This window comes from Tursiops truncatus, chromosome 10, assembly GCF_011762595.2.
Source record: "Tursiops truncatus isolate mTurTru1 chromosome 10, mTurTru1.mat.Y, whole genome shotgun sequence".
NCBI lineage: Eukaryota > Metazoa > Chordata > Mammalia > Artiodactyla > Delphinidae > Tursiops > Tursiops truncatus.
The window spans coordinates 97460098-97477271 of record NC_047043.1 but is presented as its reverse complement, the minus strand read 5'-3'; the positions used below and the strand labels follow the sequence as shown (position 1 = coordinate 97477271).

At 39.2% G+C, this 17174-nt stretch overlaps 1 protein-coding gene across 5 annotated transcripts in view; it reads left to right on the top strand.

Annotated features, from left to right (window-relative positions):
- LOC101339418 (phosphatidate cytidylyltransferase, mitochondrial) overlaps positions 1–17174 on the top strand; it is a 269881-nt gene that overhangs the window by 22216 nt on the left and 230491 nt on the right. For all 5 annotated transcript variants that reach the window (XM_073787705.1, XM_073787706.1, XM_073787707.1 and 2 more), the window contains one exon: positions 6462–6607. In XM_073787705.1, coding sequence (XP_073643806.1) covers positions 6462–6607 — 146 coding nt within the window. The remainder of the gene's footprint in view (positions 1–6461; positions 6608–17174) is intronic.

Sequence of the window (17174 nt, the reverse complement as noted above, 5' to 3'; positions counted from 1 at the left end):
TTTTGTTGTAAACATATATTTGCAGGTAAGAAAAATTGATTCCTATGATGCTGGTTCATGCTGTGCTCACGATTTTATTCATTTTGTTCTGAAGCAGCAGGTAATAAGCCCATTTGCTTGCTGTTCCCCATGGCTGAGCACAGCAATTGGAGAAATTCAATTCAGCAGACATTTATTGATGTGCCTTCCTGTGCCAGGCAGTGCGTGAGGAGCTGGCGGTTCAGGGACGAATAAGCTTCAGTCCGCGTTCTCAGAAAGTCCATGGTATTTTCCAGCTCCTTTCATTGTGGCATGCAGGCATGCAGTTGTTCTTTGGCGAGGATTTGGATTTGTATACCCTTACATTTTGGTAATGTACAGTCCCTCTCTCAGAAAGTTACTCTCTAAAATATAAGCACTTTTTGTTTGTGGAATGTACAGGGGAGAAGAAATGGCACAAATATTGAGAACTCAACAGTGATGCAATTTGATCTTTCACTTCCGAGCCAGCCTGTTAGATTCAGAGTTTGATGACATTTCGCCCCTTCAGAGATTAATAGAAGACATTTATAGGCTCTGAATAAAAGCGTAAGGATTTACACAATTGAAAGCTAACCCAGCTGCCTCTCCGTTCACATTTGCTGAGCTAGCACGTCTGTGCATCTGCGAATTTATTTTAAAATGCCAGAAGTAGTGTGCCATCGTTACAGAAGTGAGGGAAATGGAGGAAAATTACGAAGTGAAGTAAAGCTATTACCTAAGACATTGCTGCCCTGATACTAAGAGGTGGCTGGGCCTTGGGCAAGCTGTCTTTGCAACCCCATCTCCTCATCATTGAAATTGAGAATAATCAGTACCTTCTTTTTTTTTAAAATTTATTTATTTTCTGCTGTGTTGGGTCTTAGTTGCTGCGCACAGGCCTTCTCTGGTTGCGGCGAGCGGAGGCTACTCTTCATTGCGGTGCACAGGCTTCTCATCTCTGTGGCTTGTCTCATTGCAGAGCATGGGCTCTAGGCTCGTGGGCTTCAGTAGTTGTGGCACGTGGGCTCAGTAGTTGTGGCTCACGGCCTCTAGAGCACAGGCTCAGTAGTTGTGGTGCACGGGCTTAGCTGCTCCGAGGCATGTGGGTTCTTCCCGGACCAGGTCTCGAATACGTATCCCCGGCTCTTACAGGCAGATTCTTAACCACTGCGCCACCCGGGAAGTCCCAATCAGTACCTTCTTTACGAGGCTTTGCCAGCCCTGAACTAGACAGCCAGTGTGAAGCACAGGCCATTAAAAAGCCCACAATAAATGTGTATCTTATTAGAGCAAACATCACCATTTTAAAATAGCCCTTTTGTCTTGTTTTTCCTGTTTTTTACAGTTGTTTCCTTCTTGTACTTCTGTATCCTGGTTTCTTAGCTGCACATTATTACATGGTCATTTTACATCTCACAGTGTGTCGTGCCTGTAATTTTTAGTGGTTGCACCCTGCTCCGTGGTAGGTGTGGGTGCACCGTTCCCCTGTCATGGGACATTTGGTTGCTGCCAGGATTTCAGTGTTATAAATAGTGCTTCAGTGAACAGTTGTGTGTGTGGAATGTATTCAGTTGCTTCTTGTGAAACCTCAGGCGGGTTCCATCATCCCTGTGTCTCTTTTGCCTTCGTGCTCGATCGGGATAGGGCAGCATCCACCGGAGAGGACAGGTGCATGGACAAATGAGGTAATATGACAAAGCAAATGCTCAGCGAAGTTTGCCTCCTAACCTCTGTTTGGGTGTGTTGCTTGGGGCTTCCTCTCCAGAGATGAGGTTTCATCATTCACCGCTTCCAGAAGTATGTTAGCAGTTTATAAACTCAAAAGCATTATGTGAAAGAACCAATTTCTCTACACCCTCACTAGCAGTCGTCCCAGGGTTTAACTATGTAACTCTCTTCCCTTTAAAATAATAGTGAAAAAAACAGTCTTGTCTGTATTTGAGCAGCTTGTTAGGACAGGATTCACTTGAGCTCACTGCTCTAACCAGTCCCGACCTCATCTCACAAAGGTCGGGTTCCAGAGGCTGTTTGTAACTCTTTTTCCAAAGCTTATAGTCCCCACATGCTTTCTACCAAATTGTAGTGTAAGTTGGTCCTTTGAAGCTTAAAAATCCAGTGTATTTTATTCCTTACTGAAGTACATACTGACTATTGGATATCTTTTTATTTTTCCAAACAGACCAACAGTTTGCTCTAGAAGATCTGCTGTGGCTGGTCATAATTTTGATGATTCCCTTCCCTGCTCCCAAGAAAAGAAATCGGTGAGGGTAACCACATGTCCTGGTTTGCCCAATTAATACTTGTCCTGATGACTTTGCATTGCCCACTTCACCCTCAAAAGTGACCTAGTTCGGATGATAAGTTACACTGTCACCCTCCCCCCAGGGGATTCCTCAGCAGCTGAGGTATCTGCCTGCTCTTTCCACCTCACTCCTCCCCCAGACTTCTTTCTATCTGCCCAGCAAAGGCTTCAGCCACATGGCTTTCTCCAAGCTTCCCCAGGGGTTCCTCACGTGTGCCCAGCCTCTTCTGAGTTAACGTTAGCCCAATAGGCATTCACACAAGTTTTTGCATTTCATCACTCTTTTGCCCCCATATCTTGCTGATTGATGGTCGCCAGTGGCTTGGGCAGGGTAGGGCACTTTAAGGTTGTTTCAAAAGTTGCTCTTTATCCTTTGGAATTAGTATTTTGCAGCTCAGTTCATCCCACAGGCCAATGTAAGGTTCCTCATTTCTCACCACTTGCAATTTTTTTTAACTTTAAACTGAGCGTAGTCTTTTTTCTTCTTAAACTAAATTTCATACTTTTTTTCCAGATGCTTTGGCATCATGTAGAGGCAGCCTTTTGGTGCTTTTTTTTTTAATTGAAGTATAATTGACTTACAATATTATATTAGTTGCAATGTACAACACAGTGATTTTATATTTTTATACATTACAAAATGATCACCATGATAAGTCTAGCTATCATGTATCACCATAGTTATTACAATGTAACTGACTATATTCCCTATGCTGTATATTACATCCCTGTGACATTTCTTTTATAAATGGAAGTTTATACTTCTTACTCTCTCTCACCTATTTCACTCATCTCTCTCCCCCATCCCCTTTGGCAACCATACGTTTGTTCCCTGTATCTGTGAGTCTGTTTCAGTTTTGTTGTTTGTTTTGTTTTTCAGTTTCCACATAGAAGTGAAATCATACAGTATTTGTCGTTCTCTGACTTATTTTGCTTAGCATAATACCCTATAGGTCAATCCATGTTGTCTCAAATGGCAAGATTTCATTCTTTTTTTATGGCTAATATTCCATTGTGTGTGTGTGTATGTGTATATATATATATCCCATCTTCTTTATCCATTCATCCATCAGTGGGCACTTAGGTTGCTTCCATATCTTGGCAGTTGTAAATAATTCTGCAGTGAACATAGGAGTGCATATATCTTTTCAAATTAGTGTTTTGTTTTCTTTGGAAAAATACCCAGAAGTGGGATTCCTGGATCATACAGTAGTTCTATTTTTAATTTTTTGAGGAACCTTCATACTGTTTTCTGTAGTGGCTGTACTAATTTACATTCCTGAATGAGGGTTCCCTTTTTTCCACATCCTTGCCAACACTTGTTACTTGTAGTCTTTTTGATGATAGCCATTCTGACAGGTGTAAGGTGGTATCTCAGTGTGGCTTTATTTTGCATTTGCCTAATGATTAGTGATTTGAGCATCTTTTCAGGTGTTTATTGGCCATCTTTATAAAACTTCTTTGGAAAAATGTCTATTCAGATCTGCAGCCCATTTTTTAATCAGGTTGTTTGGGTTTTTTTGTTGTTGAGTTGTATGAGTTGCATATATCATTTGCAAGTATCTTTTCCCATTAAGTAGACTGCTGTTTTGTTGATAGTTTCCTTTGCTGTGCAACAGCTTTTTAGTTTGATGTAGTCCCATTTGTTTATTTTTGCTTTTATGTCCCTTGCCTGAGGAGACAGAGCCCCCCAAAATATTGCTAAGACTGATATTAAAGCTCATATGGACAGAGTTTTATGGTTGCAGGTCTTATTTTTAAGTCTTTAATCCATTTTGAGTTTATTTTTGTATGTGGTATGAGAAAGAAGTCCAGTGTCATTCTTTTGCATGTAGCTATCCAGTTTTCCAGTACCATTTATTGAAGAGACTGTCTTTTCCCCATGATATATTCTTGCGTTCTTTGTCATAGATTAATTGAATGTGTAAGTGTGGGTCCATTTCTGCACTCTCTGTTCTGTTCCTTTGATCTATGTGTCTGTTTTTGTGCCTGTGCCATACTGTTTTAATTTCTGTAGCTTTGTAGTGTAATTGGAAATCAGGGAGCATGATACCTCCAGCTTTGTTCTTCTTTCTCAAGAGTGCTTTGGCTTTTTGGGGTCTTTTGTGTTTCCATATAAATTTTAGAATTATTCATTCTAGTTCTGTGAAAAATGCCACTGGTGCTTTGATAGGGATTGCACTGAATCTGTAGGTTGCCTTGGGTAGTATGGTCATTTTAACAATATTAACTCTTCCAATCCATGAGCATGGTATATCTTTCCATTTGTGTAGTCTTCAGCTTATTTCATCAATGTCTTATAGTTTTCTGAGTACAAGTCCTTTACCTCCTTGGTTAGATTTATTCCTAGGTATTTTATTCTTTTTGATGGAAGTGTAAATGGGATTGTTTTCTTAATTTATCTTTCTGATATTTCATTATTAGTGTATAGAAATGCAACAGATTTCTGTATATTAATTTTGTATCCTTCAACTTAATTCATTTGTTCTAATAGCTTTTTGGTGGCAACTTTAAGATTTTCTATGTGTAGTATCATGTCATCTACGAACACTGACAGTTTTCCTTCTTCCTTTCCAATTTGGATTCCCTTTACCTCTTTTTCTTGTCTGATTGCTGTGGCTAGGACTTCCAATGCCAGGTTGAATCAAAGTGGCGACTGTGGGCATCCTTGTCTTATTCCTGATCTTAGAGGAAATGCTTTCAGCTTTTCACCATTGAATATGATGTTGGCTGTATGTTTATCATATATGTCCTTTATTATGTTCAGTGTGTTTCCTCTATACCTACTTGGTTGAGAGTTTTGATCATAAATGGACGTTGAATTTTGTCAAAAACTTTTTCTGCATCAGTTGAGATGATCATATGATTTTTATTTTTCAATTTGTTAATCCGGTGTATCACATTGATTAATTTGCAGATATTGAACCATTGTTGCATCCCTAGGATAAATCCCACTTGATCATGGTGTGTGATCCTTTTAATACGTTGTTAAATTTGATTTGGTGATATTTTGTTGACGATTTTTACATCTAAATTTATCATTAATGTTGGCCTGTAATTTTCTTTTCTCTTCTTTTCTTTCTTTTTGTGGCATGTTTGTCTGGTTTTGGTATCAGGGTGATGCTGCCTGCTTGTTTGGTTTGGCATCAGGGTGATGCTGGATGTTTCCCAATCTTGGAGGAGTGGCCTTATGTAGGAGACGTCCTGTGGGTCCCAGCAGCACTCTTCCTTCTGGTCACCAGGACTATATAGGGGTGCCCCCTGTATGGGCCACATGGGCCCTTCTCTTGTGGTAGGGCTGACTTCTTTGGGCATGCTCATAGGCAGGGCTGGTCCCTGGCCCAGTTAGCTGTCAGGCCCTGCCAGTGTCGTGGCCACTGGCTTGCTGGTGGTTGGGGCTTGTCCAAGGGTGATTGGCTGTAGGGCCTGGGGCTGGTTCTGACCCAGTAATGAGCAGGCCTTGTGCTAATAGGCTAGAGGGAGGACTCCAAGATGGCACTTGCCAGCACCAGTGTCCTCATGGTAGAATGAGCTCCTCAGAATGGCCACCATCAGCGTCTGTGTCCCCAGGAGTCCCAGTTGCCTCTTGGCTTCTCTAGAAGATCAGCAAGTTCACCACTTGCAATTTTTTAAATTATATCTGCTTTAAAGTTTATCTTAAATGTAAACCTTGCCCTTATCAAATATAATAAGGTTATTTATATTCATAAAGCACCTCAAAAGCCCTCACGCAAACAGCAAGAGGGCCAAGCTGAGTAAGCAGTACCAAGGACACAGCTGTGGTGAGGCACACAGCCCCCATCTCTGTGATTGGTCACAGGCAGAGTTTTGTTCACAAGATGAAAGTTTATAAATACAGAAGCTTCTGCATTGGAAAAACAAACACATATTAACCTCTCAATGGTGACTACCTTTTGTACTTAGGTAACTATATTTTAACTGCTAAAGGGCTTTGTGATTTGAGAGGCTCTCTTTCCCCCCGAACATGTGCCTGCATTTCTGGGGTACTGTGTTCCCAGTTTTAAGGTGAAAAAGCAAGTGTTTTGAATGAGAGATCCTGCCAGGTTGAACTAGTGCAGTGTCAGCTGGGGGACTGTAGTTCACAGGTCAGAATGTGAATTCGCAGTGGAAAATTCGTTTTTCTGTTTGTTTTAACCAGGTGACTTTCGGATGGTGGTTGGAGAGGATAAGGCAAAAGTGTTGAATATTGTGAAGCCCAACATAGCCCATTTTCGTGAGCTCTACGGCAGCATTCTACAGGAGAATCCCCAAGTGGTGTATAAAATCCAGCAAGGCAGCCTGGAGGTAAACTATCTGTGGGAAATCCTGTGGACTTATGTTCTTCCGTATATTTGAAATAAGGCTAAAAGGTACACAAATGACTAGTAAGTGACTAGTAATAAGAGGCTGCCTTTGGAGAAGGGGACCAAGGGCTGACATGAGGCGGGGGGAGGTGGGGACTGGTCCTCACTGTGTGTGTCTTTTTTGCCATTTGAAGTTCTTACTATGTATGTTAATTATTAATTAAAAATGAGTGAAAATAAACTCTGAAATTACCTTCTTTCCATCCCCAAGCCCACCTGCCTCCCCAGAGGTAGCCTTATTAACAGTTTGGCATGTTTTCTTCCAGATCTTGTTGCATGTACTTTTCTATGTATTTGTACATATACACATGTATGAAGCAGTTTGGTCTTTTTTGTTTGGTTTTATTTTACATAAATGTATTCATACAGGTTATTCTGAAGCTTGTTTTTTCCCCACTTGTTATATGTATCATGTCTTGGAACTTTTCTTTGATACATCAAACAAAACTTTCTTTCAAGGCATTCTTCAAAATATTAAATTTTTTGAAAAGAAAAATCAAAGAGCCTTTCCTTTGAGAAAAGTAATTTGGATTTAAGATTTTTTAAACTATAGAATTCATAGTTTTTGATCTTTAAGTTAAGGAATACTATTTTACTTTTTTAATGCTCTTCCTCTTCCACATAATAGGGGCAACTAATATTATGTTGAATGACAAGTTAATGGCATTTCTAGAACTGAAAGGAAACTTTAAAAAAGTAGGAATTATTTTAAATGTAATGTTGGAGGATAACATGAGTGCCCAGAATACCCACCACTCAGGTTAACAGATTTTGCCATGTTTGCTTTAGATTGAGGTATTTTGTTTTTAATTTTTACTTTTCTTAAAGTAATGCATACATATTGTTTAAAAACCAGGTGGCACCCCAAGGTTTGTAACAAAAAGCAGCAGTTCCCTGCTGTACACCTTCCTACTTGTCTGTGCTACTTCCCAGAGCAACTGCTTTCGTCTCCTTCACTGATTCTTCTTACGTTTACCTCCATATTTCTAAGTAATATGGTTTGATTGTTATTCTTGATTTTTTTCAACTTGTACTTTATTTTTGTCATCTTTCTATGGAAAATGAGGATTTTTTACTCTCTTATGCACCGCAATCAACACACATACATTCTCTCTCTCTCTTTCTCTCTCTCCTCCTCTCCCCACCCCCCACCCCCACTCCTCCACCGCTTATGCTCCATGTATAGTTATTACATAATTTTGGGTTAGGGTAATAGTCGATATTTACTTTATTGTGACACATAACTTTCTTCATTGCTAAGATACACTACTATGAAATTTCCTTTCCTGTACAACTTTGTTTTTCTTGGAGTTAATCACTGTCTCATTTTTTTCACTTGCTTAGTTTCTACATACCTGTAACTAATTCACCCTCAAATTCTGCTACAGACCTGTAGAACATCTTCCACTGTAGACAAACACATCACGTGTGTTCTCTGTTTCTTACTGTTCTTGGGGACGTTCTTCCTGGAGCCCTGTGTCCCCTGTTGCTTTCGGGTATGGTTCCATTCTAGGCTTGATGCACAGCTCTTCTCCTGAAACTTTCTTTCATTAATACCCAAGAATTTCTTCCCCTCTCCTTTGCAAGTTTTTGGTTTACTGGATCTTTTCCTCTTTCACGGTTTACACTTTAATTTTGATGAAGTATACCTTTTAGTACTTCCTAACATAGGTTGTGAAGGACGTAAATTTTTTGAGACCATGTACATCTGAAAATTCTACCCTCACACTGATTGATAGTTTGAGCTAGATATCAAATTCTAGGCTGGAAGTAATTTTCCCTCAGAAGTTTTAAGTCATAGCTTCATTTATTCTAGCTTCTAGAGTTGCATTCAGAAGTCCCACACTAGAGACTGTCATACAGAGTGAAGTAAGTCAGAAGGAGAAAAACAAATATCATATATTAACACATGTAGGTGGAACCTAGAAAAATGGTACAGATGAACCAGTTTGCAGGGCAGAAGTTGAGACACAGATGTAGAGAACAAACGTATGGACACCAAGGGGGGAAAACCGCGGTGAGGTGGGGATGGTGGTGTGCTGAATTGGGCGATTGGGATTGACATGTATACACTGATGTGTATAAAATTGATGACTAATAAGAACCTGCAGTATAAAAAAACAACAAACAAACAACTAATACTAAACTTTCTTTGGGTTATTTGTATGGAAATATGTTAATATAAATGTTTCAGACATGACATGAAATTTCTAAAAATCTTATATGTTTTGGTATAATGTTATAAGTCATAATTCTAGTTATTACTTTAAAATGTATATCTCAGAGATAACTAAATTTCCTTGTCAGTTGCATTATTATGAACTTTCATCAAATCTGTAACCGTGGTCATTTTTAAGTCTTTTGTCATTTACAGACAGTTCTGGGTGTACTCTGATGCTTTTGCAAAAATGTTCCTATAAAAGGGTTTCATCTTCAAGGAATTCATAGAAAAGGCTCTGACAAGTACAGGTTTCTGGTAACTGACTGTACTGCTGAACTGAATGAATAAGCATTTTCAGAGCTCTAATGGAAAACTGATGAATTCATAAAAGTGCTAACAAAAATCAAGAATGAAAAAAAAATTAATTACATGGGACTGAGTGAACTGATGAGGATGATTATAATTTTTGTGACTTTCTGTTTGAATTAAAAAAATAAAATGTCCAACACTATTCAGATTCCCTATCCTTTGGATGTGACCTTTTTTATCTCTCTGACAGTATTTAGGATCTTTTCCTTTTTTCCAGTATTCTTAAATTTCATGATGATTTGCCTTTGTCTTTGTGTGTATGTTTTTCATTTATTTTTAAAATTACTATTAGTTTTATGGCTGCACCATGCAGCTTATGAGATCTTAGTTCCCCACCCAGGGATCAAACCCTTGCCCCCTGCAGTGGAAGCGTGGAGTCCTAACTGGTGGAATGCCAGGGAATTCCCATGTTTTTCATTTATTAGTCTGGCATTTCATGAGCCTCTTTTGGAAATTCACGAGCTTCAGTTCTAGGAAATTTTCTTTTATAATTTCTGTAATGAAATTTTCTTTCATCATTTCTTCATATCCATTTTCTTAGCTTGTTCTTTCTAGAATTCCTGTTAGTTGGTTGTTGGACCTCCTTGTTCGATTATTTCTTTCCCTCATTCCTGTTTCTTTGGGTTTTTGTTCTGTTTTCCAGAAGAATTGTTTGAATCAATCTTCTAACACTTCTTTTGAATTTTTAATTTCCTCTGAATGTTCTTTTTTATAGCATCCTGTTCTTGTATGAATGCATTATCTTTCCTCATCTCTTTAATGATCTTTATTAAAATTTTTGAAGTTTTTTCTTGCTCTCTATATTGTCTCTGTTTCTCTTAGTTCCTTTTTTTCTATGGATTCACTCTCATCTGTTGTGTTAGAAGCTTTTCTCAAATGTTTGCACATCCTTTGTGGCCTGTATTTTAAAGAGCAAGGCAGTTTAAAAAATGCAGACTGGGAGTTCTTTGTGATGGATAGAGCATGTCAGCTAGTGAGCTTCACTATAGGATTTGGGACAAGGACCTGACTGTTTCATTGGAGGACCCCAAGTTTCAGTATTTGTAGAATTTCTCCAAAGAGACATCATCTACTCTCTGGTTAGAGGATAGGGAAAGATAATGTGCCTAGCTGCCAACTTTTAGAAACTGAGCAAGGGAAAACAGCTGGGAATTTCCTTTAACTGTGAAAATCAACTTCCAAGGCCCTCAGTTTGGCCTCTGAAAGCCTGGATGATCTATGTTCTAACTGGCTTCTTATTGTGGGGAAATGCACAAGAATAAGATGAGTGGGCTGAGCTTCAGTTCCCAGAGATGCATCTAATCTTAAAGCTGCCACTGATACCCATCTTCTCCCGCCTCTGCTGCCCATTCCAAATTCCCCTCACCCTTTCTAGCATTTAGGCTGGTCTAGCTAGGTGAGGTGGCCCAGACCCTCATCCCTGAGGAGTCTGAGACTCTGGTCACCATGCCCATCTCGGACTGTAGCTACTACACTTTCCATTTACCATCAAAGTTGGGCAAGAGGTAATAAGAGATGTGTACCAGCAGCCCTACCTCCTGATGGTCAGGTTTAATTATTTCTACCAGTATGGTGATTCATTTCTTTGTCTTCTGGACTTCTTGTCTGCCAATTCTAAAGTGATTGGACGGCAGTTATAGGTTTAAGTTTGTTTGTTTGTTTTTAATTAGTTATCCATTTTGTACATATTCGTGTATATATGTCAATCCCAATGTCCCAATTCATCACACCACCACCACCCCCTGTGACTTCCCCCCCTTGGTATCCATACTTTTTGTTCTCTACATCTGTGTCTCTATTTCTGCCCTGCAAACCGGTTCATCTGTGCCATTTTTCTAGGTTCCATATATATGCATTAATATACGATATTTCTTTTTCTATTTCTGACTGACTTCACTCTGTATGACAGTCTCTAGGTCCATCCACGTCTCTACAAATGACCCAATTTCATTCCTTTTTATGGCTGAGTAATATTCCATTGTATATATGTACCACATCTTCTTTATCAATTCGTCTGTTGATGGGCATTTAGGTTGCTTCCATGACCTGGCTATTGTAAATAGTGTTGTAGTGAACATTGAGGTGCATGTGTCTTTTTGAATTACTGTTTTCTCTGGGTATATGCCCAGTAGTGGGATTGCTGGTTCATATGGTAATTCTATTTTCAGTTTTTTAAGGAACCTGCATACTGTTTTCCATAGTGGCTGTATCAATTGACATTCCCACCAGCAGTGCAAGGGGGTTCCCTTTTCTCCACATCCTCTCCAGCATTGATTGATTGTAGATATTCTGATGATACCCATTCTAACTGTGTGAGGTGATACCTCATTGTAGTTTTGATTTGCATTTCTCTAATAATTAGTGATGTTGAGCAGCTTTTCATGTGCTTCTTGGCCATCTGTATGTCTTCTTTGGAGAAATGTCTATTTAGGTCTTCTACCCATTTTTTATAGGGTTGTTTGTTTTTTTAATATTGAGCTGCATGAGCTGTTTATATATTTTGGAGACTAATCCTTTGTCCGTTGATTCATTTGCAAATATTTTCTCCCATTCTGAGGGTTGTCTTTTCGTCTTGTTTATGTTTTCTTTGCTGTGCAAAAGCTTTGACGTTTCATTAGGTCCCATTTGTTTATTTTTGGTTTTATTTCCATTTCTCTAGGAGGTGGGTCAAAAAAGATCTTGCGCTGATTTATGTCAAACAGTGTTCTTCCTATGTTTTCCTCTAAGAGTTTTATAGTGTCTGGTCTTACATTTAGGTCTCTAATCCATTTTGAGTTTCTTTTTGTGTATGGAGTTAGGGAGTGTTCTAATTTCATTCTTTTACATGTAGCTGTCCAGTTTTCCCAGCACCACTTATTGAAGAGACTCTTTTCTCCATTGTATATCCTTGCCTCCTTTGTCATAGATTAATTGACCATAGGTGTGTGGCTTTCTATCTTGTTCCATTGATCTGTATTTCTGTTTTTGTGCCAGTGCCAGTACCATATTGTCTTGATTACTGTAGCTTTGTAGTATAATCTGAAGTCAAGGAGTCTGATTCCTCCAGCTCCGTTTTTTCCCTTCAAGACTGCTTTTGCTATTCGGGATCTTCTGTGTCTCCATACGAATTTTAAGGTTTTCTTGTTCTAGTTCTGTAAAAAATACCATTGGTAATTTGATAGGGATTACATTGAATCTGTAGATTGCTTTGGGTAGTATAGTCATTTTCCATGTTCCTGGATTGGAAGAATATTGATTCTTCCAATCCAAGAACATGCTATATCTATCCAACTGTTTGTATCATCTTTAATTACTTTCACCAGTGTCTTATAGTTTTCTGCATACAGGTCTTTTGTCTCCCTAGGTAGGTTTATTCCTAGGTATTTTATTATTTTTGTTGCAGTGGTAAATGGGAGTGTTTCCTTAATTTCCCTTTCAGATTTTTCATCATTAGTGTATAGGAATGCAAGAGATTTCTGTGCATTAATTTTGTATCCTGCAACTTTACCAAGTTCACTGATTAGCTCTATTAGTTTTCTGGTGACATCTTTAGGATTCTCTATGTGTAGTATCATGTCATCTGCAAACAGTGACAGTTTTACTTCTTCTTTTCCAATTTGTATTCCTTTTATTTCTTTTTTCTTCTCTGATTGCCGTGGCTAGGACTTCCAAAGCTATATTGAATAGGAGTGGCGAGAGTGGATATCCTTGTCTTGTTCCTGATCTTAGAGCAAATGCTTTCAGTTTTTCGCCATTGAGAATGATGTTTGCTGTGGGTTTGTCGTATATGGCCTTTATTATGTTGAGGTAGGTTCCCTCTATGCCCACTTTCTGGAGGGTTTTTATCATAAATGGGTGTTGAATTTTCTCAAAAGCTTTTTCTGCATCTATTGAGATCATATGGTTTTTATTCTTCAAATTGTTAATAATGGTGTATCACATTGATCGATTTGCATATATTGAAGAATCCTTGCATCCCTGGGATAAATCCCACTTGATCATGGTGTATGATCCTTTTAATGTGTTGTTGGATTCTGTTTGCTAGTATTTTGTTGAGGATTTTTGCATCTGTATTCATCAGTGATATCGGTCTGTAATTTTCTTTTTTTGTAATATCTGTGTCTTATTTGGGTATCAGGGTGATGGTGGCCTTGTAGAATGAGTTTGGGAGTGTTCCTTCCTCTGCAATTTTTTGGAAGAGTTTGAGAAGGATGGGTGTTAGCTCTTCTGTAAATGTTTGATAGAATTCACCTGTGAAGCCATCTGGTCCTGGACTTTTTTTCTTGGAAGATTTTTAATCACAGTTTCAATTTCATTACTTGTGATTGGTCTGTTCAGATTTTCTGTTTCTTCCTGGTTCAGTCTTGGAAGGCTATACCTTTCAAAGAATTTGTCCATTTCTTCCAGGTTGTCCATTTTATTGGCATAGAGTTGTTTGTAGTAGTCTCTTAGGATGCTTTGTATTTCTGCGGCATCTGTTGAAACTTCTCCTTTTTCATTTCTAATTTTATTGATTTGAGTCCTCTCCTCTTTTTCTTGCTGAGTCTAGCCAGTGGTTTATCAATTTTGTTTATCTTCTCAAAGAACCAGCTTTTAGTTTTATTGATCTTTGCTATTGTTTTCTTTGTTTCTATTTCATTTATTTCTGCTCTGATCTTTATGATTTCTTCCTTCTACTAACTTTGGGTTTTGTTTGTTCTTCTTTCTCTAGTTCCTTTAGGTGTAAGGTTAGATTGTTTATTTGAGATTTTTCCTGTTTCTTGAGGTAGGCTTGTATTGCTCTAAACGTCCCTCTTAGAACTGCTTTTGCTGCATCCCGTAGATTTTGGATCGTCGTGGTTTTGTTGTCATTTGTCTCTAGGTTTTTTTTGATTTCCTTTTTTATTTCTTCAGTGATCTCTTGGTTATTTAGTAATGTATTGTTTAGCCTCCATGTGTTTGTGTTTTTTACGGTTTTTTCCCTGTAATTGATTTCTCATCTCATAGCATTGTGGTCAGAAAACATGCTTGATATGATTTCAAAATTCTTAAATTCACTGAGGCTTGATTTGTGACCCAAGATGTGATCTATCCTGGAGAATGTTCCATGTGCACTTGAGAAGAAAGTGTAATCTGCTGTTTTTGGATGGAATGTCCTATAAATATCAATTAAATCTATCTGGTCTATTGTGTCATTTAAAGCTTGTGTTTCCTTTTAATTTTCTGTTTGGTTGATCTGTCCATTGGTGTAAGTGAGGTGTTAAAGTCCCCCACTATTATTGTGTTACTGTCGATTTCCTCTTTTATAGCTGTTAGCAGTTGCCTTATGTTGAGCTGCTGTTATGTTGGGTGCATATATGTTTATAGTTGTTATATTCTCCTGTTGGATTGATCCCTTGATCATTATGTAGTGTCCTTCCTTGTGTCTTGTAACATTCTTTATTTTAACATCTATTTTATCTGATATGAGTATTGCTACTCCAGCTTACTTTTGATTTCCATTTGCATGGAATATCTTTTTCCATCCCCTCACTTTCAGTCTGTATGTGTCCCTAGCGGGTCTCTTGTAGACGGCATATACATGGGTCTTGTTTTTGTATCCCTTCAGCGAGCCTGTGTCTTTTGGTTGGACCATTTAATCCATTCACGTTTAAGGTAATTATCGATATGTATGTTCCTATTACCATTTTCTTAATTTGGGGGGGTTTGTTTTTGTAGGTCCTTTTCTTCTCTTCTGTTTTCACTTAGAGAAGTTCCTTTAGTTGTAGAGCTGGTTGTAGAGCTGGTTTGGTGGTGCTGAATTCTCTTAGATTTTGCTTGTCTATAAACCTTTTGATTTCTCCATCAAATCTGAATGAGATACTTGTTGGGTAGAATAATCTTGGTTGTAGGTTCTTCCGTTTGATCACTTTAAATATATCATGCCGCTCCCTCTGGCTTGTAGAGCTTCTGCTGAGAAATCAGCTGTTAACCTTAGAGTTCCATTGTATGTTATTTGTCATTTTTCCCTTATTGCTTTCAATAATTTTTCTTTGTCTTTAATTTTTGTCAGTTTGATTACTATGTGTCTTGATGTGTTTCTCCTTGGGTTTGTCCTGCCTGGGACTCTCTGCGCTTCCTGGACTTGGGTGGCTATTTCCTTTCCCATGTTAGGGAAGTTTTCGACTATAATCTCTTAAAATATTTTCTCAGGTGTTTTCTCTCTCTCTTCTCCTTCTGGGACCCCTATAATGCAAATGTTGTTGCGTTTAATGTTGTCCCAGAGGTCTCTTAGGCTGTCTTCGTTTCTTTTCATTCTTTTTTCTTTATTCTGTTCCACGGCAGTGAATTCCACCATTCTGTCTTCCAGGTCACTTGTCCATTCTTTTGCCTCAGTTATTCTACTATTGATTCCTTCTAGTGTATTTTTCATTTCAGTTATTGTATTGTTCATTTCTGTTTGTTTGTTCCTTAAATCTCCTAGGTCTTTGTTAAACATTTCTTGAGTCTTCTCGATCTTTGCCTTCATTCTTTTTCTGAGGTCCTGGATCATCTTTACACTCATTATTCTGAATTCTTTTTCTGGAAGGTTTCCTATCTCCACTTCATTTAGTTGTTTTTCTGGGGTTTTATCTTGTTTCTTCATCTGGTACATAGCCCTCTGTGTTTTCGTCTTGTCTATCTTTCTGTGAATGTGGTTTTTGTTCTACAGGCTGCAGGATTGTAGTTCTTGTTGCTTCTGCTGTCTGCCCTCTCATAGCTTTAAGTTTAATAGGATGCTTACTGTGTCCTCTGGGAGAAGCATTTCTTCTTTTGAAACTAGGATCTCTAGACGCACAGTCCTAAAGTTGTGGAGGTGGGAAGCACAGATTGCCCAGGTGGTCCCTGGGAATGACAGTAAGCAAGGCTGTTTCTCCTTTTACCCCATGGTTCCCAGACTCATGTAGTCTAGCAGGTGGGAACATAGTACTCTATAACGGCCATGAATTTAGGGTATATACTGTGCCCCGCTCTCACAGGGTATCATCTCTAAGCTGTTGCTCAGCTCTTCTTCAAAGCTCTTTCATTGGGTTTTTCAGTAGTGACACCATTGACATTTTAGGCTGAATAATTCTTTGTTGTAGGGGCCAAAAATGTCCCCCTTTTGAGAACTACTGCTCTCCCAGGCTGGCAGCTCTGGCACACTGTGTGGTAGGAACAGTGGAGCCGTGATCCTGTGTCCGTCCTGCACCTGTGCCCTGTGAGCCCTGTACAGTGGTATTGGCTGAGTCCTGTGGGCAGGAAAGGCAAGCCCATGCTTAGAATATGAGTCACTTCCAGGCAAGAGGAGTTGCTGCCCGTTCCCAGGTGGAAGGGATCCAGCGTAGTCAACTTATCACCAAGTGGCTGGTTAGTCTCAGGAGATGGTCGTGTTATGAGGATCTCAGTGTTGGCCTCTGTTGCTGTCAGGATAGACTTTCAACCACAGCAGTGGCTCAGTCAGCCTTGGTGAGTAGAAGCCCCTGACATTGGATCTGGGCAGAGCCTCTGTCTCTCCCGCCCACTACTCCTGCTACAAGCCGTTATGCCATCACTGGGATGAAAGAGCCTGTTGAATCAACTGGCTAAATTGTTCTTTTGGTTGTTGTTGCTTCTTCTGTGTTGGATGCTCTCAGATGGAAGCATTAATGTACAATACAAAGATCTTCATACTTGTGTCCCCTCCCATAGGTCCATCCACATGCCTCTTCCCCCCAGATCCTGTCTTCCACCTTCTAATCTTCTTCCTTTTAGGTCCCTAACCAACCAGTGAACCATTGTCCACTCTTTGAGTCTTTGTATATTCTTATCTTGGGCCACTTTTCCATGTAAAGTGGGTAACCAGCTGTGCCACCTGCAGCGTACTCACTGGGACGATGGCTCCTCATCAGTGTCTTCCAGGGCCATCCCTGGGTGCGGCTGTGATGCATCATTTTCACCCCGTACATACTTCAAGCCAAATCATCCATGAAGCAAGCCCATCCTTTATCCTCCTCCAAAAGCCTCCTTGTAGCCGTGTGCA